The 27,681-nt window shown below is 38.8% G+C and overlaps 1 protein-coding gene across 29 annotated transcripts in view; it reads left to right on the top strand.

Moving 5' to 3' along the window:
• Positions 1 to 27,681, top strand: part of ATXN2 (ataxin 2) — an 80,541-nt gene that overhangs the window by 23,159 nt on the left and 29,701 nt on the right. For 19 of the 29 annotated variants that reach the window (XM_038372788.2, XM_038372754.2, XM_038372780.2 and 16 more), the window contains 11 exons: positions 510 to 569; positions 1,347 to 1,418; positions 1,721 to 1,871; positions 8,182 to 8,196; positions 10,435 to 10,559; positions 11,640 to 11,731; positions 20,327 to 20,524; positions 21,058 to 21,236; positions 22,931 to 23,140; positions 24,607 to 24,789; positions 26,434 to 26,631. In XM_038372788.2, the coding sequence (XP_038228716.1) occupies positions 510 to 569; positions 1,347 to 1,418; positions 1,721 to 1,871; positions 8,182 to 8,196; positions 10,435 to 10,559; positions 11,640 to 11,731; positions 20,327 to 20,524; positions 21,058 to 21,236; positions 22,931 to 23,140; positions 24,607 to 24,789; positions 26,434 to 26,631 (1,483 nt within the window). Of the gene's footprint in view, positions 1 to 509; positions 570 to 1,346; positions 1,419 to 1,720; positions 1,872 to 8,181; positions 8,197 to 10,434; positions 10,560 to 11,639; positions 11,732 to 20,326; positions 20,525 to 21,057; positions 21,237 to 22,930; positions 23,141 to 24,606; positions 24,790 to 26,433; positions 26,632 to 27,681 lie in introns of those variants that run through there. The other 10 variants (XM_038372775.2, XM_038372770.2, XM_043497900.1 and 7 more) reach the window with 3 other exon arrangements.

Raw genomic sequence — 27,681 nt, 5'->3', positions numbered from 1 at the left:
TTAAACTGGAGGGCAATGATAGCAAGGCATGTTTGGGAGGGGTTTGAGGTTTTTTTGGATGATGGAGAGGCTTGATTCCTTTGTTGGCATTGAGTCAACTAGCAACCTGTGAATTAATGAATTTTGTGTTTTACCCTTGTCTACAGGAGTATGTAGTTCACATGAAGCTGGGGTGTAAATCTTCCCCATGCTAGCCTGCCACACACTAACAGTTTCTTGGTGCACTTTGATCTACCCTGTTTTGAAACAGGAGTAGATCTGAGTGCACTGAGGCACTGTTAGTGCATGTCAGCAGTGTGCAGCAGGCTAGTAGAGTCACACTCCAGATTATTGCTAACTAAATTTATGTTGGCAAGCCCTGAGCAAGGTATTTGATCCACATACTCTTGCAAACTGTATGTTCAATGTTGTAATATTTGAAGCTGGCAGTTCTTCCATAACCTCATTTGAATTGTTGTGGTGAATAGTTCTGCTTTTTTGCTTTCTGATACAAGCTTTTTATCTTTCAGATTTCTTTTGATGGCATCTATGCAAACATGAGAATGGTTCACATACTTACTTCAGTTGTTGTAAGTTGTCATGACAGGAGAGTAAACATCTCTAGAGATGTTGATACAGAATTAATTATAAAATATTAAACTAACCGCATCTTAATTGAGAGCCTTTAAATTAGCACAGCGGATATCTTGTGCCAAGGTTTAACCATTAAGAACCATAGTGGTGACTGTGCTGGTTTTTTTTAGTTTAGAAAGTTGCAAGTTGCTTGTGATGGGTATGGTATGTTTCTTCCCACAACCCTACTTCTTTTGACTTTGCCATCTTAGGATAGATTTTGAATGAGTGAAACAAATGGCAGTTTAAAAATCATTGTCTGAATATAGCACACCAAAAAAGTTATGTTTTAAGGAAAATGCTGACATGGTGAAAATAAGTGAATCACCCAGGCAGTCCCACATTCTTGCTGCTAGATACTTCGGGTAAGCTTTCAACCTCCACCCTCCCCTTGCATGCACGTATATGTGCGCACATTTTGCTCTTGCAAAAACTTGCACGTGCACTTGTGTGCCATAAAATGTTTACAATTGTTCAAATGTTGAATTGACAACTTCAGACCCCATTAGGACAAACTTGAGTGCACACAGGTGTTTGCATCTGCAAAGCATAGGTGCATGTTTGTGAATGTATAGAAATGGTGATTGGGTAGAGAGGCCTGGCTAAAAATTGAGCCCTTCACATTAGATACATAAAAACACAAGTGTAGAAGAAAGCATTCAAATGTCACTTGACAGTCTTTATGCCAGAGTGAGAGAGCTTCTTTGATTTTTTTTTTTTGCCTTACATTTTAGGGATCCAAATGTGAAGTACAGGTGAAAAACGGAGGTATATATGAAGGAGTTTTTAAAACCTACAGTCCTAAGGTAATTTTTTTGTCTTTTTTTTTTTTCCTTTCTGATCAGTTTTTTACAAAGCTCACTGATTTACTACTCATTAGTAGAGTAAAGCAAATAATTTTTAATAAGTGTATTCAGATCTAGCCTTTCTCAGTTTGGGAATTGCCCACAAGCAGCTTCATTTTGAAGTTATTCACTATGGGAAATATGCCTAATGTTGCAAATCTTGTTCTGTAGGTTGTTAACAAGTAATTAATTGTTCAATAGTCACAATATTTATTATTAAATTAATTATTTAGAATCAAACTCACTTGTATTTTTAACGTTAGTGTGATTTAGTGCTTGATGCTGCTCATCGAAAACCTGAAGAGTCCAGTCTGGGGCCAAAACGGGAAGACATATTAGAGAGTATCTTGTTCAAGTCTTCAGATTTTGTTATGGTGCAGTTTAAAGATATGGATACCAATTATGCAAGGAGAGGTATGTTCCTGTATTTTAAATGGCTTTTTAAAATTGGGTATAGCTTTACATCATAAAGGTAAACATCTTAAATCTTGATGCTTTGGGTTAGGCTCTGAAAACCAAATGTAAGCACCTGAGTAAGACTCTTCAGAAATGCTGAGCACCTGTAGATCTCGTTGAAGTCAATGGGAGGTGCAGGTGCTCTGCACCTTTTTGAAATCGGTCCACTTTTATTTAGGTGCTTATATATATATGTTGAAGCCTAACTTTAGACGCTCAGATTTAAAAATTTGGCTAAACATTGCCAGTAATTTTATGTTGTCTGAAAAGTTAACTTCCAGAAGTATTAACAAATGTGATCTTACTGGTTCTCTAGAAAATGAGGGAATTTATTCATAGAAATTGCTAGATTTTCTTACAAATGTGGATGATTTGTTTTCATTTTCTTTAGTAGGCACTTCAGTGTTACATGAGAATCCATGAATTCATAAATACTTGAAAATGTATTGTATTCTTCCAGAAGTAATGTGGTATATGAAGTCCTCTTAATCAAAAATTAGGATTTGTCTCTGAACATGCTTGCTTAGAAAGAATTCTCTTTTCAAAATCCTAAGAATTGTTGCAAACAAGTGGGGAGTAAAAAACTCTGAGTTTTTCTTAGGAAGAACCCACCTCTGTATATAAATAACTCACTTTTATTTCTTATCAACTGCCTACAGCTTTATAGTTCAGATTTTAAAAAATATAAAAGAATCCAGCAGGACCTGAGACAAAAATGACCTTAATATTTCAAGCCATGGTTTGGTCTGTAACTGCCAGAAAGGGTTAATATTATAGGATATCAGGCATCTGACAGCTAGTCACAGACTTTTTGTGTCTTTTTCTTTCTTCTCTTTCTACTGTGCAGCCTCCAAGACTCTATTTATTTTTTTGGTGTCTAAGATGTTCACAGGTCAGGCAGCTCTGCTTCTTTTGAAGGGTTTTTCTCTGTTTATAGCAAATCTCTAAGGTCTCCTTTGTTTGCTTAACAAGTCCTCACTTTGCTGGACCACGAAAGAAGAAAGGCAATCTATTCCTTTTTGTGCAGTGAAACAAAATCACAAGTGCACCACCTGCAGAGCTTGTACATTGGCAAGCCTCAACAAGTATCACTGGTAGGTTAGATGTTTTTGCCACAACTGCCTGGGATTTATTGCTGAAGAGACCATCCAGACGTGGGATTTCTACACATCTGTGATGTAGAAGAGACATAATAGGAGGATCTGCTTTAATGCCCTCTGACCTACCATGTTAATCCTAAGAATGAGGCTTGCTGATTCCAGGCTTTTGAAAGACCCTACCTTTTTAGGGTAAAGTACACAGTCCAAGCACGTGGGGCAGTGAAGTACAGAACTTAAGTGCAAGTTCTTCCAGATCAGTGTAAAGTGCCCTTAGCATAAATGAGAGTTGGGCCCTCAGGCTAATAATCCAGACCCTTGCAGCAAGCAGAGTGGTATAGATTCTGTTACTTCTCTCCCTCCTGATCTCCTTCCAGGTATCTTTCATTGATGGGAAGTATTCTAGGAGGAGCAGCGGCCTCAGACTAAAAGGTCACCTGCTACATGTGGTTATTGGATAGAATCTCTTTGAGAATAAAGAAACTTTGAAAATAGATTCAATTACTTTGAGATCAGAGTTTACCTCTGAGAACTTGGATGAACCTATAGAGATTTGGAGCAGGGTAGATCAGGGTAGATGGCTGTAATGCATGATGACCTGTAGTGGAATATTCATATCCTCTCCATGGTGTCTTAAGAGGAATAGTACCAGGATGGTATTTGTAGGAGTAAGTGAACCTTCTGATCACACTTGCAAATATGAAAGAAATAGGAAACTCCTTTGAGAAATAAGTAGATGAATAATAAATATAGACTCCCAGGGAGTCATGAATGCATGCTTATGGACATACAGGAATTGTGGGCCATCTGTTTTTAAAAAATAATTTCAGGTTTTTCTTGGTTTGTAGTGTCAGACAGGCACCTGCAATTCACAGTGAAAGCTAAAGGTTAGTGTTATAAGAGTTTCTTGGTGCAGCTATGCTCCCCTTTAGTATTTGTACTGGAAATGGATACATTGTGGAGCCTAGTTAATTTTGACAACACTATGTGTGATATAAAACACAGCCAACTAAATTCTATAGATTTCAAGAGAACATGTCCAGAGCAACGAAGTTTTTAAAGCTCTGCCTAGCTCTTGAAATCTCTGCTGTGAAGTAATTAGTCAGTGGACAGTCTGGCCAGAGTGAAAGGCAGCTCAGTTTTTAAAGAAATGGCCCTTTCATTCAGGTGACATCTCTGCTATGTTGCAGGACAGGCTCAGCTGGCAGTCTTTGCATGTAGCAGAGTAGTGTCTTAAAAAAAAAAAAAAGTTCAGGGTCTAATAGCTTTCTGGGGAATGCTTCAAACAAATGCTCCCTTCATGAGGTCTTAGTTCTAAAATTCTGTAGCTGATTCGGTAAAATCCTGATTCAGTAAAAGCCAGTCTCCTCTTCTATGCCCATGTGGACTCCCATTGGCTACAGTAGAACTCTATAGGTGAAAGGGTTGGTGCCAAGGCATCCCATTGCAGGATTAGGGCCTTACTCTGTGTGGGTAGCTTGATGAATAAAGCTAACTGGGCAGCTCAAGACAGTCAGGCTGCTTCCCTTTTGAGCTTCTGTAAATAAATATGCACAAGGAAATAAATATGAAGCTATTTGTACTTATTCATAGCTTTTGTCACAAGTACCTGCCAAGTATGGGTACAGGTTGTGCTTGTAGAATCAAAAGGCTGAAAATCCAGCCCTTAATATGCAAAACAGAACTTCAGTAATAGGTAACCATTCAGCAACTTTCTATTCCTAAATACTTAGATAGCAGACTACAGAGTACTTGGATTCAGACCAGGCTCATGTACACTTTTCAGCAGCTGCCCACTACCTTGCATTTATGGCTCAGCAGAGTGCGTCTCTTCCAGCATTTCCTGTAGTCCTAAAAGCTGTCTTGATTTAAAATGCCAGCTCGCAGTGCCAGCTCTCATGTGTTTTAAATTGGAACAAGGCTCAGATGTGGCCAGTTGGCTTCCCTCTTAAGAGAAAGTAATTCAAGAGGGTGGGTTCTGCTAGTCCAACCGCAGGATTCTGCAGTGTTTTGTTTACAGTACTTTGACAGTGCTGTAAACCCGAGCTAGTACCACCAGTTTAAAATATAAAAAAGCAAAGGGAAATAGCTATTAAGTTCTTTTGGAGGAGTGTAATGGTGGAGGTGGCATCCTTCCAGACCAGCTGTGTCAGCAGGGGAATGGCAGTAGGCATAATATGAACAAAGGAGAGAACTGTAACTGTGCAGTGGTGGTAGCTTGTTTTGATGCTCTGGGACCGCAGGTTGCCGAAGGGGAAAACATGTTTGGCATCTGCCATATCTTCACTTCCTTCAATGACACTTTTGTCCATGTAACTGATCTCTTTGGCAAGGAACCTGTCTGCCGAATGGCTGGTGGTATTCAGGTGAAGGCCAACAGAGCAGCATAGGGCAAAGACTCGTCTCTGTTGGCAGCCCAGGATGTTGCCCAGCGGTGCAGGGAGCTGAGCATCACTGCCCTTCACATCAAGCTGTGAGTTACAGGTGGAAATAGGACCAAGACTCCTGGATCTGGTGCCTAGTCAGCCCTGGGAGCTCTCATTCGTTCTGGAATGAAGATTGGGCACATTGAGGATGTCACCCCCATCCCCTCCGACAGCACTCGCAGAAAGGGTGGTCGCCAGGATCGTCATCTGTAAACCGAGGCTGGCTTTTGTTTCATCATTAAATCTCTTCTCTCCCCCCCACCCCCCCCAAAAAAGTCACTAGTAGGCAGGGACAATACACATCAGAGTTGTTACTCTTAAAATATTTAAGCTAAAACCACAATTTACTTCAAGCAAAAGTAAACTTGGTTTCAGTTTGAGAAGTAATTTGAACATCATTGAACTATAAAGCACACTGGTTTAGTAAAATCTGAACCTCCCAGTCATGCTTATGGAACAATAATTAGAATATGCATCTAACAACTTAGAACCTACTTACTCATGAAAGCAAGAGCAAATGAAACATTTCATGCTAATCTCCCTAATCACTCTCTAGCCCTGACAAGCTTGTCTCTAACTTGTTCAAGAACATGTTAATCTGAAGCTTCTCAGAACATGTGTATATATACTCTCTTATCTTTGCATACAATTTGCATGCAATTTTGCCATGTAGAGAAAGGAATGCCATGGAGATTCTTTACTGCTCAATTGCAGGATTCAAAACAGGAAAGAAAAACCATTTGAATGCTAAGACTCTAGTGCCCTGGTGAGGATTCTGTGTCCTCATCAGGTCAGAAAGGCAGCATGGGACTAGCCAACATCTCCAGCTGTTACTGGCTTCACTTGCCTAAGAGCACTCATTACTTAATCTCTTTGCCTCAGTGTTACCAGGTATAAAATGGGATTGATTGTGGACTTCGCTCTCGCTCTCGCGCTCTCTCTCTCTCTCTCTGTCATGGGAATAGTTCATGAAGTGCTTTCGTGATATGAAGTGCCATATACAATAGATGCTAAGCGTGTTTCACAGTCCTGTCTGTTACCATGCTGCAGACTGACATTTGTAGCAGCACTCCATGTATTCGACTGTCTTCCATGTTAACACTCATCGAAAATAAGAGCACTTTTTTGTTTTAGGAATTCTTTGCTTTTCTCTGGTTTTCCAGAATGTTCAGTTGCTCATTAACTTTGCTAACTCTGTTCTTGTTTGTTTTTACCTCAATGCCCTGTGTGTACTTATTTAGCTTTTAGATTACTGCTTCCTGTTCTCCATGTGGCTTTCTAAATTAACCTAAGCTATCAAAGATCTCAGATCGCCTTCAGTGAAGTAAGTGAACATGGCATATTATTGGGATTCTTCTGCAAGGAGTCACATGAGCATCAATTCACACACACACACACACACACACACACTCTCTCTCTCTCTCTCTCTCTCTCTCTCATATAAAATCTGTTCGGAGGCTGCACATGAGATTGGAGTCATGTGACTAGAAGTCAGTTTTTTTTTCAGTATATATTTGCCTTAAGGGTAACTGTATTTTTCGCATTTGAGGTCCATCCTGATGGTTAAGCTTGTGGAGCCATGCTCTGTAACTTGATGAAAATGTGTCCAACGTGAGGCATAGGTGAAAACAATAGTGCCTCTGCATTGCATCATAATAGTACTGGATTCTGATAGTAATCATCTTGATAAGGATGACTATGCACAACTATATATTACTGTTTTTAAACACTTACAAATTGTGATTTGTATATTATAGAGGCTGCTTCAAATTCTGTAAACTTCATCAGACAGCATATTTTTTTTCCCTTTAACCTTTGTAGCTTTTTATAGAGCGCAATTGAATGTTTTTTGTCTCCCTCCACCCCCAATATTTAAGACAAGGAGTGGGTGGGCAATATAGATAAAATACCATTCAGGTAGTATTTATTCACTCTCTAAGTGACGTACTTCAGCATTGTCTCTTGAGGCCACTTCATAGAAATTAGAAGTCTCAATAACATGCAAAAAGTTGTAAATCCCTCTGTACCTGGATACTGTCTTACCTGATACTCACTGTATTCTGTTGGGAATGACTTTTCCAGTTGCTGCTGTGGTGCAGTTTGAAACTGGGTTTCCCTCTTGGATAAACGACTCCGAGTGAGTTTGGAGACCACTTAATGTCTTGATCTGAGAGGATACATTTTGTACTTCATACAAATGTAGGAGTTGGCCATTGAGTTCATTAGGTTGCTGCTTTGTCATATAGGTAAATATAGACATTCCATGAGAATGTGCTTTTTTAAAAACAGATGTTCTCTTGTTACTATTTAACTTTGGCTTGATGTAGCACTTACATTTTATTTTGTATTTAACAGCGATGAACATTAAAAGTTATTTTTTATATACTCTACAAGTAGGAAGTAATGGAGTCATCTTTTTTTTTTCTTGGTGCTGTTTAGATGCTTTTTCAGAACTCCTCACCCTGAAGATTTGTAGAATAGGTTGAGATGCTTTTAGAAGGCAGAATCGGGGAGATAGAGGGAGATGTGAATGGAGGGACATATTTATTAAAATTTGAATGAGACGTATGGCTGTCATGTTTTTCAAAGATGAAGGATTAATAAAGATTAGTGATCATGACTTCAAAATAAATGAAGTTTAACCATCTCTGAATTTAACCATGTAATGTGAAACACTTGAAAAATTGAACGTGTATTTTTATCTGACTTTCAATTTTTTTTTCTCTCTCTCCATATCTATTGTAGTTCCTTCAGAAACAGGTAACTTTTTTTGGTGGTCACTCTGTGTTTCTGCATCTTGCCTTTTCTTAATGCTCTTGTTTCCACAATATGTAATGGAAATTTAATGCCTCTGCTCGCACATTTATGGCACTATAAAACATGCATGCATAATTTCACAGAATCATTTTTAGAAAATTTTACTTTTTTTTGTTCTGAGCCTTGTTGAAAATTGATTTTTAGCTCTTGCATTTTAATTGCTTGCAGTATGCAAAATATTGTCTCAAAACTACAAAGTTGCATGGTACTAAATAAATTGCTCTGCTCCAGAACAGCTTTCAAGTAGCCCAAGTGCCTTTACAGGCACAACCTAGGTGGCAGTAACAGGTTAAAGTATAACCTCACTAGAAAGTGCCAGCCTTCAAGGAGGAAGGTGCTATCACTGCTTTCATTGGCAGACTCTGCAATGACATTTTACAAGCTGACTTGTTGTTAATTTTTCACACAACAAGCCCTAAAAGTGACGTGGCCCCATCAGGGTATCTTCCTCTCGTGTGGTTTCTTTTTCTTTAATGGGTCTTTCATGTTCGGGGAAACTTTCATATTAAGCTAATATAATTCAGTTGTCTTATCTTTATACACATTCCTTAATTTTTATACCATATCTGCTAATTAACAAAGCTGTTTATGCTTAAATGCCTAATCCTTCACAAGTAGCCTGTTTGGTCTTGCTATGCCATATATGAGCTGAGTAAGTATTTTATAAGATGTAATGCTGAATGTTGTTACGGAATAATTGCTGCAGCAAATTGTGGTGATATAAGCACAGAATTTGACTGTGAAACTGGATAAAGCAGGAATAAGAGTTAGGCTGTGTTGACAGCCTTAATTAAAACATGTCTTCAGTGATTGCAGATGAAATGTAACAGATTAGTGGCCAAGTAAATCTCTTATATAAATGTAAACTCTTCTCACAATGGCTTCAGTGTGCGTTCCTCTTCAATACAATTTCAGACACTGCCAAAATAAATTAAAGCTGCATTCTTCCACTTCTGGCACAATCTATTGGCTTGGTCCCTACCTTTTTCCTAAAATCTTAGGAGAAACCCAGATTTTACTGTCAAAATGACTGCTTATTTCCATCTGTATATTTGTAATGAAAAGTGTATAGTTCTGATTCAAAACTAGACTGAAAGCCACTTACAAAATAAAAAAAATGGGTTTATAAAATTCCTTTTTTAAAAAAGCATTTAAGAATCTGCAGGCAGCTTTGAGCTTGTTTAGTTCATAAATATTAAAGCTGGCTTCCTTAATTCTGAATGGTATCATTTTTAATAAAGTATTTGAATGTACTCTTACAGTCTGGTTTGAATAGAACATAAATGAGCCTGCAAATAAAAGTTCATGATCCAATTCCTGATTGGAGTAGCTTAGTACACCTACCTAGTGGTATGTTCATAATACAGTTTCATATGTTTCTAGTTCTCTGGTTTTATAGTTGTTGAATGTGCATAGAGTTTTTGCATTTTATGTAATTTGGATAAATTGCTACTTAAACAAGCTTCTTCTAGAAAAATGTGTTTTCAGCAACTTCACATTGTAATACTGGTATATTAAGCTAATGAATAATTCCAAGCATTGCAGGGTTCTTTTATGGAGAGACTGTAAAGGTATGAATAAGGGTGTCAAGGAATCATTGAAATGGAAGAAACTGGGATTGAGTCAGAGGGGAGGTATAATTTAAGACACATTTTAGACATTCTGGGTTTAGGGGTGAGTAAATCTGCGTAATGTTTTTTGGTGTCTGTAATATGTTGGAATATAGTTGTATTCAACGGCATTTTTGTTTCAAGTAGTATGTTAAAAACATCAGTGAATATTTTGTCTCTTAGAACGATGATATTGTCTTGAAGCAATACTGTATATGATTAAAGGCATAGTCCTACTTAATGTTAATGCTCTTTGATTTTTCTTAAATCAAAGGCAACAACTATTTCCTGATGCCTACCTTTCAGTTTTCAGTGTTAGCTGGCACTTAGCTGAAACTAAGTAATTGCATCATACCTAAACCATATTTTGTATTCACTTGTACGTGGTTCAGAAACAGAAGTCTTAAACACATCCTAGTTTTGAGTTTATTCTCAATTAATATATTAACTCTGACAGTTTTGGATCATGCTAGTGTACTTTACTTATAATGCATTTACATTTGGCTATTCCTCAAACACCTGTGTGTATTGTGTTTTCCTTTGTCTAACCAAATGTGCATCTCGATTGTAGATGCTTTTACTGATTCAGCCATTGGTGTTAAAGTAAATGGTGAACACAAAGAGAAGGACCTTGAACCATGGGATGGAGGCGAGACCACTACCCCTGAGGAGCTTGAGGCTTTAGAGACAGATGTTGTAAGTAAAATTTATTATACGTTGAAATCTTTCTAGAAAACAGGTTGTTTTGCCCCATGGTGTCCCTAAATTTCAATCTAGAATGGAATTTTAGTTGAAGCTAAACTGTTTAAGTAGCATGGCTGTGTAGCGTAAACATGTATTGTCAAGAAAATTCATCATTTGCCAATGGATATCACAGTTTCTCCTACAATTTTAAAAGGAATAACTGAATCTCGGACACCACGGTGGTGGTGGTGGTGAATTGAAGTGCCGAAACACTGTCTCTGAGGGTCCTGAATTACTTTATGGAGACTGGTCTTGAATGAGTTTCTGCATCTATTACATTGTCTTGATTTGCTGTGTATGGTATAGCGACTAGTTCTCTGCTATAATGCATCCTTTTACTAAAGGAAACAAAATTCTTAATATACAGGACTAAGAAGAAATTAGTATTGTAGATTAGAGGAGACTAACAATAATGGTTCAAGAAATCTTTGTTCTGTAATGTTGCGGAGATCACTTATCTTATGAATACTAATATTCAAATAGGTCCTGTTCTTTCTACATATCCACCTTATTGGGTCATCAACTATTGAATATTTATAAAAAATATTGTAGTAAACATTCTGTATGCTTTTGTAAAAGTAACAAAATCTTAGTAAAGCTGTTGATGTGGCACACAACACTTCACTAAGAAATGGGGAGATTATGTTGCTTTTGTGTGAGATCAAGGAGGGTCTCCTGGTTAAATACTTGTGTTGGTAGTGCATTTGAAAAGTTCCGGTACTTGCCACAGGGAGGAACACTATTCCATATTTCAGAAATGGATGCATCTGATTGCCACTTTCTGCAAAGGAATCAAAGCTTTTGGCTAATGTAAGCCAGTACATCATATTGTGCCAAATGGGAATGACAAGACACTAGTGGCAACACTGGGTTTTGAGGGTAAAACATGTGTTAGATACTGTTTCATAATTTCACTATCTGATTGGTAAATCCAGGAGTAAGGGCAAAAGTTTAAAATTTCTGGCAACAGCCATAAATTTTAGGGAAATGTTTCCAGTGTCATTTTGAAAAATAAACCTCATTTTCTTCTAGTCTAATGGATGGGATCCTAATGACATGTTTCGTTACAATGAAGAAAATTATGGCATAGTGTCAACTTATGACAGCAGTTTATCTTCATATACGTAAGTTCCAAAATATTTTGTTCTTAGATTTGTATTAATATTCTCCATAGCTCATCTTCAGGTTATAAATTTAGATGCAGAATTTGTACCTACTTTCTGGAGTGATAAATGCAAATGATACACAGTCACTTTTTTTACTGTTGGAGCAAATTTCAGTGGCATTGTGATCTCCCTGTGCCAGGTCACAATGTCACTCGTTCAAATTTGGCTTGGATGCCCCTCCATCATGGCAGAGCCAAAATTTTAATGAGTGGTGTTGTAATGTGGCACCCAGTACTACTCAAATTTGGTTTTGGGTTTTTGGGGGGGTGTATGTGGTGTGTTTTTTTTTTTTGTTTTTTTTTTTTTTTTTTTTTAAATGGTACTTCAACTGACTGCAACTTTTAAGAAACTGTCCTCTCAATCTTTGAACCAGAAAAACTCTCAACTTTCTTAGCCTTACTTAACAAAACTTTGACCCTGCTGCTGTAACCCTTCTGTACTTTAAATATCTCTCTGATGTGTCTGTCTCCCCTGTAGATAGCTATGGGAGCAGACGAAAAATGTAAAGATGACTTTAAATCTCAAGGGAAAAATTCACTGTTTCCCAATCTTTGCAAGAGCAACACGAGCAAAATTGGCTCTGTATTTCTTCCACTAAATTGTAGGGGATTGTAGTTGGAGGAGGAGGAAGAAGGCTGGCTTTCTTTGAACATGCTAAATTCCTGTTGTTTAAATGTGTTTTTTTTTTTTTAAAGTCTCCTGACAAAAGATTCATTGTCTGATTCTGTTGTTCCTGAATTTGAATACTTATTTTACATTTGCAGCTATGTTTCAACAACTTCATAAACTAGATACTTACATGCCAACAAGCATATTTGATTGATTTTTGTGCTGGTAAACTGTTGTATATCAAGGTGGTAGGCACCTTGGTAATGTCTAACATAGGTAGGCAATTGTGTGTTGGCTCTCGCCTTCATTTCACTTTTACTGGTCCTCTCCTTTATACAGACTGTGAAAACACACTTTCTCTACCCCTTTTCAGGTTGCCATCAATACTGCTGCATGGATAGGCATTTTTTCATATAGAAGTTGTTCATATTTTTAAAATGTCTGCTGGATTTCCACATCCATTTGACAAGCTTGTTTTGTCTAGAGCAGAGGTTCCCAAACTTTTTTATTGCGTACCCCCTTCCAGACCTACCAGCTGATGACGTACACCATCCCTTCTCATCACTGATACTTTGTGTGTTCTTCTTTAGCCATTTGTCTATATTTCACTGTTACAAACAGATATATCTATAGTGCGACATATACAACTGAAAAAAACCCTGACTAGGTTCTGAGTTCAGGTAGAACAGACGGTTGCTGGGCAACTGAACGTGCACTGTACGGTGATTTGGAAGTGAGGGCTCTGTACATCAGTGTCTCAGTGTATCTGTGTTCTCATTGGTACATCTTGATGTAAATTAACTATCATATTTTATATAATTCCCATAGTTTTAAAGCTCTAAGTAGCCTATTATGAAAATGCACTAAATAAAATAATTAATAGAGGAAATCCACCATTACACAATTTCTCCCGTGGACCCCCCCAGAGATGTCTTTTGTACTTCCTGGGGTACTTCCTGGCATGCATCCGATGAAGTGGTTATTCACCCACGAAAGCTTATGCTCCAATATGTCTGTTAGTCTGTAAGGTGCCACAGGACTCTTTGATGCTTTACAGATCCAGACAAACATGGCTACCCCTCTGATTCCTGGGGTAAGTGTACCATAGTTTGGGAACCCCTGCTCTAGAGAGAGTGCCATGATATTTGAAAGCTGAAATTATCTGATGGGAGGGCCAGTCCCTTGTGCTCAGGTGTTTAAGTCTGTCTTCATTGTCAAGAATTTAAAAAAGTTGTTGTGGCCTCAAGGTAGTATTTTGTGTTCTGTTTGTAGCAGCAGCTCCATTTGAGCTCTGTCATTGATGGTCTTTGGATTAAGTGCTGTGTGAGCAGTCATGTTAATCTTAGCCGTGCTTGAAATTGGAAAGCAGGATTTCACTCAGCATTTTAGTGACTGGAAGGGGAAAGATATTAAATGATTTAGTGTCTGCTGCAGAAGTGTCAAGCTCTTCTTAGAGCAGTGTCCTTGTGGGTGCTTCACTTCAGGGGCACATGCACCTTTGATTGAGATTTTTGGTAGCGATGCCTGTTTGGCCTGTGAATGCACCACGGCTATCTGGGGCTGTGTGGGCAAAGCCCCTTTGGCCTGAGATGGAGTCTACTGTGTGTCTGTCTGTCCTGTAATATTTAGCTTTTTCTCAGATAGTTACTTACTTACCTTATAGTGTTACAGTTGGTGGAACAATTGTTCTCTTCTTTTTATCCAAAAAAACAAACACCCTCCTCCCCCCTTTTTTATTCATAGAGGTAGTTGTATAGTTAAGAGGTTTCTCCTTTTAGGGGTTAAATTTTTGCCAGTTTTGCTCAGGAATGCTAGGCTCCCCGTGATTTAAAAGCTGCCTCTCCTGTCGTGAGGCTATTCTGATGAAGCTGTCATGCTTCCTCCAGCTCCTATGACAGATGACTTCAGGCAGTTTCAGAACCTGATGATGTGGATTGCTGACATGCAGACTCTCTTGGAGGTTGAGGAGTCCCACCATAAACTCCTAGATATTTTACACACTTCCACATCTATGAAGATTGCCATTCCAGTCAATGACGTTCTTGTGAGCCCGCTCAGATGGTTTGGTAAAGCCCTGCTACCACATTGCCTATCTTCAAGAGGGAGGATAAAAATATGTTTCAGCTAAAGAATCAGACTTTCTGTTTTTTCACCCAGCTCTGAATTCCCTAGTAGTGGAGGCCGTTAATGAAGGAGGCAGACAGCATAATTTGAAGCCCACCCTGTACAGCAGGACCCACCACAGGCTCAGTCTTTTTGATTGTAAATATTATGCTTCAGCCACACTTCAGGATAGCAAACAGTCAGGCATTCATGGGAAAATACGACTATTTCACTAATATAATTGAATGTCTTGTAAGTTAGCATCTACCAGAAGAATATCGGGACCAATTTAAATCCATTATACAAGGTCAGTTCCTGGCAAAGATGTCACTCCAGGCCTCCTTGCATGTGGCAGTACTGCAGAATGGTCCCTCTCCATTGCAGGAGTCATGAGAAGAGTGTCTTGGGTACAGCTGCCGGGCTTTACAAGAGAGGTTTGGAGTATTGTCGAAGACTCACCGTTTGATGCTTGCATGCTCTTTGTGGACTTGACTAATACATCTCTTCACGCTTTAAAGGACTCGAGCCATGCTGCGATCCCTAGGGATTTACATTCCTATAAAGAAAAGGAGATTTAGTAGGTCTCGGGTAGCCCAAAGAACATGCCCAGATCCGTATTCAAGGTATTGTAGACCCTCTAAACCCCCAGCAAAGAAACTAAGATACTCAAGAAACCTTCAGCTAAATCTTCTTATCCTTCTGTGTCCTCCAAGCAACAGTTTTGGTGGGTTGGTAGAGAGTCTCAACCATTCAACTGACAAGTTACTTACAGTGGCAGCATCTTGCCTCCCTTCCTCCTTTCAGATGCCTCCTTTCTCATTTTCAGGATGCATGGGAGCATATAATGATGGACAAATGGGCCCTGGAAGTTTATAACATATGGTTACACTATCCGTTTCAAATCTCTCTCCCCCTTCTTCAGGGGCCTCTCTTACGATCAATTGCTAGAGCAGCAGGTGACCTCTCTTCTACATTTAGGAGCAAATAGAACCAGTTCCTGTGCAACACAGGGAAAGAATATTCTGTTCAGAGTACTTCCTGATTCCAAAAAAGAATGGAGGGTGGAGGCCAATTTTAGACCTCAGGTTTCTAACAAATATGTAAAGCAACAGAAATTGCAGCAATAATTCTTTCATTAGTAGTAGGTGATTGGTTTGCAACTCTAGACTTACAAGATGCATATTTTCATGTCACCATTTACCCTTCACACAAGTGGTTTTTGTTTTCTAAAAAACGAGAACTACCAATACACGATACACCCTTTTGGCCTATCTTCAGCACTGAGGGTATTTTCAAAGATTCTGTCAGTGATTACCACTCACCTACGTTGTTTGGGTATAATCATTTTCCCATACATGGGTGATTGGTTGATCAGGGCAGATTGTGTTGGGAAGTGTTAACATCAGTAAAGATCATGTGTTCTAGGTTTCCCAGCCTGCACCTTCAAATCAACCTAGAAAAGTCCATTTTGATTCTACTACAGAGTCTAGATTTTGTAGGAGCTTCCCTGGATGCAGTGACAGACAGTGCTTACTCACTGCCAGTACTAGCCTGTTGGGGGCCCTAAGCAGGAATATTTTTTGGCCCTCCCACACACACATTAATAACGAATTGGGGGCTCCCTTGAGCAGCTTGGGGCCCTCAGCAATTGCTTAGTCTGCTTATGCCTAGCGCCAGCTCTCAGCTTACCTACTGTCCAGCAGATTTCTCTCCCTAGTCAATCTCCTCTCAAAGATTCAGGGCAGTGCTAGGTAACAGTAAGAGATTGTATTCAGCTGCTGAGACTTGTCCGTAGGCATCTTTGTAGTGCAGCATACCAGACTACACTTACGAGATCACAGGGATGGCTTTGAATGATTTACAAACCAAGAGAACACAGTCTAGACCTGTTACTATCTGTTCCACAGTGGGTTCTACAATCACTCCACTGGAATAAGGACCAAATACTGCACAGGTGTTCCATTCTTGCAGATTCCCCCTACTGTAGCGATAACATCAGATGCTTCGCTTTTGGGTTGGAGGGCACATCTGGGACCTCACAAGGTACAGGGAAAGTGGTCATTAGAAGAATAGCTTCTCCATATCAATCTTGGAATTGAGAGCTATCAAAAATGTTAGTCTATGCTGTCTATTATTAATCGAATTGAAATTAGTAAAGATAATGCCAGAAAATGTAGTATGCATGCATTATATCAACCATCAGGGAGGCACATGTTCCCCCATCTCTCTGTGCCGAGTGATAAAACTCTGGAATTTGTGCATAGCCAACCACATAGTTATCTCAGCTTTTTACAGGCCAGGTATTCAGAACACCATGGCAGACAACCTCACCAGATGTTTCTTCCTAAATTATGAATGAGAACTAAACTTGAGTCCTCCACATGATATTCATAGCCTAGGAGTTCCTTGAGGTTGATCTGTTTGCTATGGCAGCCAGTGCAAAATGCATCCGATATTGCTCTGGAGGGGGGCTCAATCCCCAATCCATCAGAGACATGTTCCTCATTTCATGGGTGAAAGCACTTCTGTATGCATATCTACTAACACTGCTACTGTTAAAGGTTCTCAACAAGATAAAACAAGATTGAGCCATAGTCATATTGATTGCACCAATGTGTCCAAGAAGGGTCTGGTATCCCTATTGATCACATCTCGCCCTTTTTGGAAGCTTCTGATCAGTCCTCACCTACTGACTCAGGATGCTGGTCAAACACTTCACTCCAACCCTACAGGTTTTAAGGCTCTGGGCATGGTTCCTCAATGGTTCTTGGGAATAAAGATACCTGGTTTGTCAGAGGTACGACCCGTTTTATTAACTAGTAGAAAAGAATCTACAAGAAATACTTACCCCCAGAAATGGTAACAATCTTATCTTTGATATATCAGTCTTCAAATTTCTCTAACTAGCTCTCCTCTTTCCAGGGTATTGGATTACCTATTGGAACTGAAAACATGGGGTCTTTCTGTGAATTCCATTAAGGTTCAATTAGCAGCATATAACTGCTTTTTCACACACCCATAGGGTTTTTTTCATGCTTTGCTTACTTAACTGTGGCAAGATTCCTAAGAGGTTTATTGAATATCTCCCCACAAATCAGAGATCCTACTCCAATCTGGGATTTGAGCCTAGTACTTAATTGCCTTATGAAACACCCTTTTGAGCCACTAGCTACTTGTTCTTTATTAGATTTGTCAATGGGAGCAGTCATTCCTGCCCAAAAGGTGGGAGGACTGGGGGCCTTAATGGCAGTCGAGCCCCCTTTTTATGATATTCACCAGAGAAAGCGTTGTCATAGGCACATCCAAGATTTTTACCTAAGGTGTCCTCAGAATTTCATAAAAAGAAAAGGAGGACTTGTGGCACCTTAGAGACTAACTAACAAATTTATTTGAGCATAAGCTTTTGTGAGCTACAGCTCACTTCATCGGATGCATTCAGAATTCAGTTCAGTAATTTCAAAACAGAAGTTATCAAAGTTGGTCTTTGCTTGTATTAAGATTTGTTTTGATAACTCGTGTTCAGCCCTCTTTGAGAATGATAGCATGTTCCACAAGACCACCACCTAATCCTATAGCCTCACTTATGGAGGTACCAATTGCACACATCTATAGAGGAGCAACTTGGTCATCTTCATACTTTTTCTAATAAATACACTTCATACCAGTGGCAAAATCAAATTCTGCTGTAGGCAATGCAATTATCTCTTTTGTATCTGGCTCTGCTCTGAACCTCATGCCCCCTTAATTGGGGATATTGCTCAGGAGTCACCTGAGAGCAGCCACAGGGACACCACTGAAGGAAGTAGAGGTTACTCATCTTTCAAAGAACTCCAGTTACTGTACGATATGTGTTCCTGTGGCTGCTCCACTACCCAACCTCAGTCTCCCTTGCAGTTCTTTGCGGTGGAGAAGGAACTGAGTGTGGTTTGCTCGTACACCCATAGATAGCTTGGGCACGGGGCACAAGGATGTGTGGGGCACCTACATGGTCCAAATGGGCAGTTACCAGAAATCTCTGATTAAAGGAACAGAGCACAGGTGCCCTGAAGTGGAGCCACCCACTTTAGGGACACATCTTTAAGAACATCAGTTACTCTCCTTGTGCTGTAACTTCTCCTTTAGAAATATTGTAATCCAATGACTGAGACTCGGGAAACCTGGGTTGTATTCCTGGCTCTGCCACTGACCTGGTGTATGACCTTCATAAGTTACTATAGCTGTCTGTGCCTGTATCCTCTCCCACCCTCTGTTTTATTTGTTTACACTGCAGGATCTTTGGGATAGGAACTGTCCCTCATTTATTTGTCTCTACAGTGCCCAGAACAGTTGGAGCCCCTCAGTTGGAGTCTCTAAGTGCTACTGCTACAAACATGAATCTGTATTTAATTTATCTGTTTCTGGCATTCTTAAATAAATTAAGGACTGATGGGTGTCTTAAGAGAGAGCTTGATGGGGCTGCTGCCTTTTTTGGAGCTTAGTGAGTAAACTTGGTTTGCCAAACTGAAAATGAGGGAAAGGAAATGATCTGATGCTTCTAAACAAGATATTTCAGGTGCCAGAATAACCAAAACAAAGCCCTACCCTACCATAGTTTATAAAATGACGTGACTGTATCATTTTCTAAAAAAAATAAAATAAAGTGGGAATTAGAATAGGCTGTTTTCTTTGGTTTTTTTTTTGTTTCTTGAATAAAACAAATTGCAGGTTAAGGCTGCCTGGCCAGTCCAGAGCTTGCCTTGTTCTGCCATTTCAGAGGTCTTCTAACTGTTACATATGTGTTAGAGGTGGGCAAAACTTTTTTAACCAAAACTTGTCCTGCAAAAAAAAAAATGTAGATTTGGTATCACCAAAACATGCAGCAAATTTTTGCCATTTTCACCAAATTGTTTGGTTTTGGGGGGGGGGGGAAGAAGGGGGAGTAAAAACATTTTCATTTCTATTTTTTTCCAAATCCAAGTAACTTTCTGTTTTGAACATTTCAACTTTATTTTAAAAAATATGCAAAATCAAAACAGAGTATTTAGTTGCAGATTGAACATGTTTTGATCAACCTGAAATGAAATTTTAAAACTTATTTTAATTGCTGGAGAACCTAAAAATGAGTTACTAGCACAGCTTGAATATGCACAACTCTTCTTCCATGTAGCACATTTCATCCAGAGAGCTGTAGGTGCTTCGAAAAGGTGTATAGTTACCCAGTGTGAGAGATGGATACAAATTGGTGGTGAGGTCCAAGGTCACATGACAAGTCTGTGGTAGTAAAAAAATATAGAGCCCAGGACTCTGATTTCCAGTTCCCTGCCTCTAATTCCCAGTAACCACTGGTTATAACAGCAAAAGCCAAAGATCTAAGGCTGGAATTTTCAAAGGAGCCTAAGGGAGTTGGATGATTTACTTTCACTGAATTTCAAAAGGAGTTAGACACCTTATTTCCTTTGGCTTCTCTGGAAATTCCAGTTATAGAGCTTCAGCTTTAGAGTTGAACTAAAAGGAGAAACAACCTTAGCTTCAGATCTTGATAGCTAATTCTCACGCCTTTAACAGTGTTGAAAACTGGAGTCTCACTTGACAGTAGTGGCGAGAGACATCTTTAGTCCTGGGGAGAATGCTGCACCTTGAACTTGGACTTTGGTTGGCAAAGAAATAAGTTAGAATTTTGTCAATTTCTAAAATTAGAAGTAATGTGTAGGTTAAAAAACAAACAACCTTTCATCTTGAACTGCTTTCTTTCTCTTGTGGGTTTGTTAAACTTAGCTTTATGTAAATGTATTTTTTGTGGATTATCTGTAGGCGTATAAATTTCAAATATATTTTTCTCTGCCTTCCCATTGTATCTTTTAGTGTGCCCTTAGAGAGGGATAATTCAGAAGAATTTTTAAAACGGGAAGCAAGAGCAGCTCAGTTAGCAGAAGAAATTGAATCAAGTGCCCAATACAAAGCTCGGGTTGCCTTGGAAAATGATGACCGGACAGAAGAAGAAAAATATACTGCTGTTCAGAGAAATGCAAGTGAACGAGAAGGACATGGTGTGAACACTAGGTATTAAAAGGGAAAAAAATACTACTCGTAGTATGTTAAAGATAAACATAGTACAATAGTAATTTATGCATTGAGACTTATTTGTCTTTGCCAGTTATTGGGCTGTTTTTTAAAAAGAAAAGACAAATTGTTGGAGAGTGGGGAAGAAACAGTGTAATCAGTGTATTGAATTCACACAGACTTCAGGAAATAGCAATGTAGGCTCTGCATTTTGCGTATCAAAGCATCTAAAATGCCTCAGAAAACCTTGAAAATTCAGCATTGAATTATCCAGCTTCCTGTAGGATTATAGAAACCACACTGTGAGGGCTTAAATACAGTATCAACAGCTATATACTGCATGTAAATATTCTTTTTGTTCTGAAATTTAACAAATAAAAGTACAAAATTTGAACTAGGAGGTATAGGATTTACTTTTATTTTGAATGCAGGGGAAGGTACATACAAGTAAAGCTTATTTATTCTTTGAATGGTCAGATAATTTCTTATTTTCCATCTCTGGCTATAACACTGAAAGGAATTTTCTGTTTCAGGGAAAACAAGTATGTTTCAACTGGACAACGAAATAGAGATGTCCTGTCCTGGGGAGGAGGCAGACAAAATTCACCAAGGATTGGCCAGTCTGGATCGGGCCCCTCAATTTCAAGATCTGGATCCCATACTTCAGACTTTAGTACTAATTCTGGAGCAGACCAAAGAGTAGTTAATGGAGGCAAGTATCTCAATTAAATCAAGCCTTAACTGAGTGAGTTCTTGTTTCTAAAAATGTGGCCACTATGAAGTTATGTGAAATACTGATCACAAAACAATCATACAACTAAAATAGCAAAAACTGATGTTCCCTTTTCCAAGGATAAGTCAGACTAGTATATAGTCAGTGGTTTTCACTTTGATTTAACCTTTTATTGCTATTTGATGATGAACATTTAAATAGTTACTCAACTATATTGTGGGTAGTTGCATGCAGCTGAGAACTCAATTTGTTTACCTTCTGCTAAAACATCTTGAACTTGAAGGAAGATGAACCTTTAGATGACTGATATACATTTCTGAAGTGTTACATGAAGTCTTGTACATATTAAATTAGCGACGATCAGCTTTGTGTTGTGGGTGGGTGTGAGAAGAGTTGAAGTACTGATCTCCAGATGTCACACAAGTCTCTGGTACGTCTTGGGAAAGAGGCAGCAGTATTAGAAGAAATATCACTTTGCGCTCTTGTATGAGGACCCAAACCAACTTCCTCTGAAAGCAGTGTAAAGGCTCCCATTGATTCCAGTGTGACTTAGTGTGGCGTGATTAAGGTCTGCAATAGGAAGGTAAAACAACTGGATATAGAGGGAAGTTCTCCAGAAGTTTTCTCTCCAGATAAATACTCTTGAGTATCTTTATATGTACACAAACGTACACACAGCCATATATATATATAATAAAAATCTGTAACTGAGCGAAGTGCAGCACTATTTCCTTTAACAGAGCTAATTGAGTCCTATATGCTGCGAACGGGACGTTCAGTTGTTGGCATGTGTTGCTTATTGAGTTCAGTAATACGCCAGCCTCGTTGGAATACTTTTATTTTTTTTAAAAACCTAACATTTAAAGATGTGGAGAAATAAAACAGCACATAATACTCAAGTGTGGGGAGGAGATGTGGGCAATACTTAGATAAAGGTACGTGATGTTTACTACTTCAATATTTTTCCTTTAAACATTCTGATCTGCACCACTCAACTACTGCCCAAATATAAATTTTGTTTGAAATCTATATTTTGTATCTGTATTGTTCATTGTATGAGTTTACTGAATGCACATCAGTCAGAAATTTATGCATAATGTTCTTAAATTGTGAAGTTGATTGCTTTGTTTCAAAAACAATTTTAAATAAGCCCTCTACAGAAGTGGTAGGGGCACAAATGTCAGACTTCAGACACTGAACACCGCTCTTCTTTGTAAAGAAATATTTTCTGTAGTTGATATCGCTCATTGTCATTAAGTTTGAAAAGTAATAGCTTGCATAGTCAGTACTGTATGTGAATCATTGTATGAGATCCTTTAGTAGCTATTTGTGCATCTTATCTAGAGAAATGTGTACTGAGAAACATGTATAGAAACAGGCTAACAGATTAAGCTTTAACTATCTATTCCTCAGTAGTGTTTTTAGATCCTAAATTAACCCTTTGCGGAACTCATGAGACATTCAGGCATTAAATTTGACCAGTCTCAAAGAGGGGAAAACAACCTAACAGGGATTATTCTACCACTTGTAGAAATGAAGGAATTTGTCCCCACAGGGTTAATTATATGAAAAATCATTTTTGTCATATTTTACTTTTTTTTTCTGTTTACCTTTTTCCCCACATAATTTTTCTTTAGTTTTTATACTTTCCTTCATATCATTTGTTCTGTCAGGTGTTCCCTGGCCATCGCCTTGCCCATCTCCTTCCTCTCGCCCACCTTCTCGCTACCAGTCAGGTCCCAACTCTCTTCCACCTCGGGCAGCCACCCCTACAAGGCCGCCCTCCAGGCCCCCCTCGCGGCCGTCCAGGCCCCCGTCTCACCCCTCTGCTCATGGTTCTCCAGCTCCTGTCTCTACTATGCCTAAACGCATGTCTGCAGAAGGTACAATACCACAATTTGTTCATGTTTTTGTTTGTCTTTGTTTAACTCCTTTGTGAGTTTAATTACAAAATTGTTTTTCCTCTTCATTACTTAACCTATAATTTGTGTTTAACTTTAGTTTATCAGACTATTTCTATTAACCTTTTTATTTAAAGAAACTTTACAAAAACAAAATATAAAGCTGTGAAATTTCCCGAGTTGGTATGAAATCAGCTCAGCTTTGTAACGCTGCTCAGTGTCTTGACCTAGCAAACAGCAACACACAAAGCCTGGCAGTTTTTTTAGAAGGCTTTCTTAGGAATGTTTGTTGTTTTTAGGATCGTTGTAAAAATCTCAAGCATTTTGTCATGTTGTACCACATACAACAGCTAAATAAACCGGACTCATTCCAACTGCTTCCTCTCAGATCCCAAAATCCTGTTTTTGATAAAAGTGCACTGTGACAAGAGATTAGAATGAGTTACTTTAAAAATGAACCTATAGAAAATATTGACATAATTGACACTTGCATCAGTGGGGCAGCAGCGTGGTATACCTTTGGTAGCTAACAGTACATATAAAGGATCACGTTTTTCAATCTCATAGTTATACATGGAGAAGTGTTTGAACTAAATTTATATATGGTGCACTCCACTATTATGGTAACGGGCATCTCCTGAATGTAAGATTCATAGTGAAATCATCTAAAGAAAGAGACAATACTGCATACCAGTGCACTAACTGGAAAGTTGATGGCCCCTCAAAATAGATATTCCAACAAACTTCAGTAAGAGACACAGCAGTCTCCGATCAGCTGAATCAATTACTAATATGCCGTAACTTGCCTGCTAGAATGTCAAGATCATCTTTCTTTCAAAGAAGATGGTAAAAGATATACCCACAGGAGTTTCCTTCATTGCTTTTTGCTATCATTGCTAGCCTTATTGACTAAATAAAATCGTGAGAATCCAGCATGCAAGTTCTACTGTTTTTTAACTGCTCTGATTCAACAAGTGTGGAATGAAGCATGTTATTTGATTGTTCAGATTTCAACACTCCTCCAGAGGAAGCTAGTAGACTTGTTTTGTTTGGCTCAGGTCACAGTAAGCAATATTTAAAATGCACATAATTCTTGAATTTAAAATTTCTCTGGAATTAAATTGGTGCTGCAAAATTTTTTTTATTAAAGGCTAGTGAAGCTTGTAACTTCTAGTTAATTCAAGCTCAGACACCAAGATGATTGGCAAGTTAGGATTCCTAGATTGATTGGACAAGTAGTATTCACCCATGTGTCCAGTTGCCCTGAACCCATGGAACCCTGGTTATGGTCAACTCCTATTTAACTTGCTTGACTTCATTGTCCTACTAGAGCTTACTGGAATTGGAGCTTAGATCCAGTTGCAAAAAATGGATAGTAAACTTAGCTAAACTTTAAAGTAAGAGAAATATTAGGTATTCATAGTGTGGGGATGTGTTCTTCTTCCCAGGGCCACCACGGATGTCTCCTAAGGCACAACGGCACCCTCGAGGTCACAGAGTCTCTACTGGTAGGGGTACAATTTCAAGTGGCTTAGAATTTGTATCTCATAATGCACCAGGGGAAGCATCTACTTCTACAGTGGCACGAGGCAGCCCATCAGGTGGGACGTGGTCATCAGTTGTCAGTGGGGGTAGGTATAGCTTGGCTTATTGCAGATGGCTTTCCAGGGATGTTTTTAGAATATTAATGTTGAGCAGAATCTTAAACTTCCAGGCAGTTCAGCCTTTGACTAAACATCAGGTCTGCTAAATGATTGTATTATTTTCTTAACTACAAAGGGGTTGTTCCATCACCTGTTCGTTGCAATTAAACATACCTTAAAGGAAGGAAAATGCCTAGGAGTTAGCTGAAAGGAAGTCTAGTCTTAAGAAAGCTATTGGAAGAGGCAAGTAATGGGCTGTATTCCCCTCTCCCACAACTATACCTCAATAACTGCTGTGTGACTGAATTCATGTGCAGTTGTATATGAACAAGAACCTTGGGTAGAGAGGAAAGTAAGAGTGATAGGCCAAGAAAAGTTGGAATTCTACTTAAGATGAAGCCTTTATAAGGGAATTCAAAATTACATGTTTCTCTTAAAACTGTCTTAAGTTTTCAATTGCTTCTTTTCCATTCTTATAAATCAGGATTACTGTGTATAGTCAGTACAAGTAGGTCTGTCTGGTTCTGTTATAGCTCAGAATTCTTTCAATCAGAATTTTCAGTTAACAGCCTCTTAATTGAAGGTATGGTATTTAAAGCTTATTTTTGACACTGAATGTCTACTCCTAGAGGCTTTTAAACTCCTTTATAGTGTGGACTGTGTCTTAGTGATTTAGCAGCAGTCAACCCCCAACAAGTGAGATACAGTCTGGAGCTTGAAGCTTAGCGCTGCTAGACCTCTAGAAAATTGTGCAATGGAGACACTATTCTAATGAAAGAATATGTGAATAGATTGTCATTTTGTAATGCATAGCCACATTTTGATAGACTAAGGCTATTTCTTAGACCTGGTGCCTTAAGCTTTCTATTTCAGTACAATTCTGTCACTCTCCTTGGTGGTTTTTCTTCTCTCTTTTATTAACATACAATAGGGCTATTAACATGAAAACAGGATCTTCTTTTAGTCCTTTTTCTTTTCTCACTTGAAGTCATAATCTTCTGGCATCACAGCTAGTTGCTTTCAAGATGATCAGTGTCAAAGCAGATTAGAATATGTGGCGAGGAATAGGCAGGAGGAGCAGGTGGTCTCCTAAAGAATATTTTATTCTGGTATGCATATATTTATTCTTAGTTATAGAACTTCTGGGGTGGCAGAAAATCTTATATATAAGTATCTGTCCCAGTGGAATACTTCAGTTTTCCAGTAGGCATCAATCTCTAAAGAGGAGCATGTAAAGCAAGTCATGTGTAAGATACTTATATCCCTCAGTCACTTTTAAAAAAGTGTTTTACGTTTGTTTGTATAGAGGGCCACCTCTTTGCTGTGCCTGAAACTGTGTGTTAATCTGAGCTGTTGCGATTGGACCGATTTGGAATTGCAGCTTCGTTGTAGGACTGAGGGCAGTGATTGTGTACTGAGGGAATCTTTTTCTGCAGACAAATCCTACATGTAATCTGAAATGCTGCATTATAAAGAACTAAGAAATGTACTTGAAAGGTAAACAGGGTTTCAGTAACTGTATTCTCTTGCACTAACTATTTTTAAGCATGTTCTTAGGCTTCTTTTTTTTTAAAGCACTTAACAGCTATAGGGGCTCAGCTATCCTATAACTATTGTTTCTATTTATTCTAGTTCCAAGATTATCCCCTAAAACACACAGGCCTAGGTCGCCAAGACAGAACAGTGTTGGAAGTACTGCAACTGGGCCAGCTCTGTCCTCTCCACAAGCTGGTACTATTCCTACTGAATCAGTTGCCATGCCTGTCCCAGCTGCATCTCCCACACCTGCCAGTCCTGCATCCAATAGAGCAGTTACCCCATCCAGTGAAGGTAAACTATCCTGATACTTTAAATTATTCAGTTTTAGTCTTAAGTGAAGGGAAAGGGTATACTGACCCAAACTCTACACATCTCTCCTATGTTTTGTGCATTTGATTGTGTTGTGTTTCACTGTATATAGTCAGTTTCATGATACTTGAGTGTCTGGGTGGGTGTCTTACACTGCAACGCTGCTGAAAAACATTTTGATAGACTAAGGCTATGTCTACACTACAGAACCTGTGTTTGCATGGCTATGATGGCATAGCCCCCACTGTAGATGCAGCATACATCTCCAGAAGCAATTTTTTCTGCTGGTGTAGGAACACCACATCTGGATAACGTTAGCTATGCCAGCAGAAGCACTCTTCTGTCTGCATCTGTGCTGGGTGGTTTGTTGGCATAGCTGTGTCAGTCACAGTTGTGGGTTTTTTCCCATGTCTCTGACGGATGTAGCTATGCTGACGTATATTTTAAATGTAGACCGAGCCTAATAAACTTTCTCCCCATTCCTCTGTACTTCTCTTAACAGAATGTGTAGTGTACAGTTATTGTCATACTTAGTTAAAGGTGACCTGAAAATTTTTAAAAAATTGAATTTGCAGCCTTTTCTTGTGCCCAAAATATCAGCAATATAAAATCAATTTTTTGTTAGCCGTATACTTGAAGGTCTCTATCTCCCAAACATCTGTAACACCTTAATTGAAGAACCCAGATGGTTCATTTTTCTAACAGTGGCTTTCTTTATCCAAACTGTTTAAATCTTTCACTTGACTCTCTTGTGAGTTCTTTTCACTAGTTCTCTAGTCACCATAGTCCTTCAGCCCAGGCAGGCTCTGAATTTCTAATGGGAAACAAAGGGCACTTTTTTTTTCCAGGTTCTCATTAGACATCATAAAGTATTTAAAAAAATTAAGCCTATTTTTTTCCTTTGCAGCTCACATTTCACAAAATTTTCGTAAATGTAAAATGGTTGTTAGCTTTCTCTTCTTCCTTTTATATTCTCTTCTGGCCTAAAGTTTTCCCTCAAATATTTTTTCCCCTGGAGTTCTTGCCATATTC

This window comes from Dermochelys coriacea, chromosome 15 (assembly GCF_009764565.3).
Source record: "Dermochelys coriacea isolate rDerCor1 chromosome 15, rDerCor1.pri.v4, whole genome shotgun sequence".
In the NCBI taxonomy this organism is placed as follows: domain Eukaryota; kingdom Metazoa; phylum Chordata; order Testudines; family Dermochelyidae; genus Dermochelys; species Dermochelys coriacea.
Note: the sequence above shows the minus strand (reverse complement) of the source record. Positions and strands in the feature narration are given on the sequence as shown.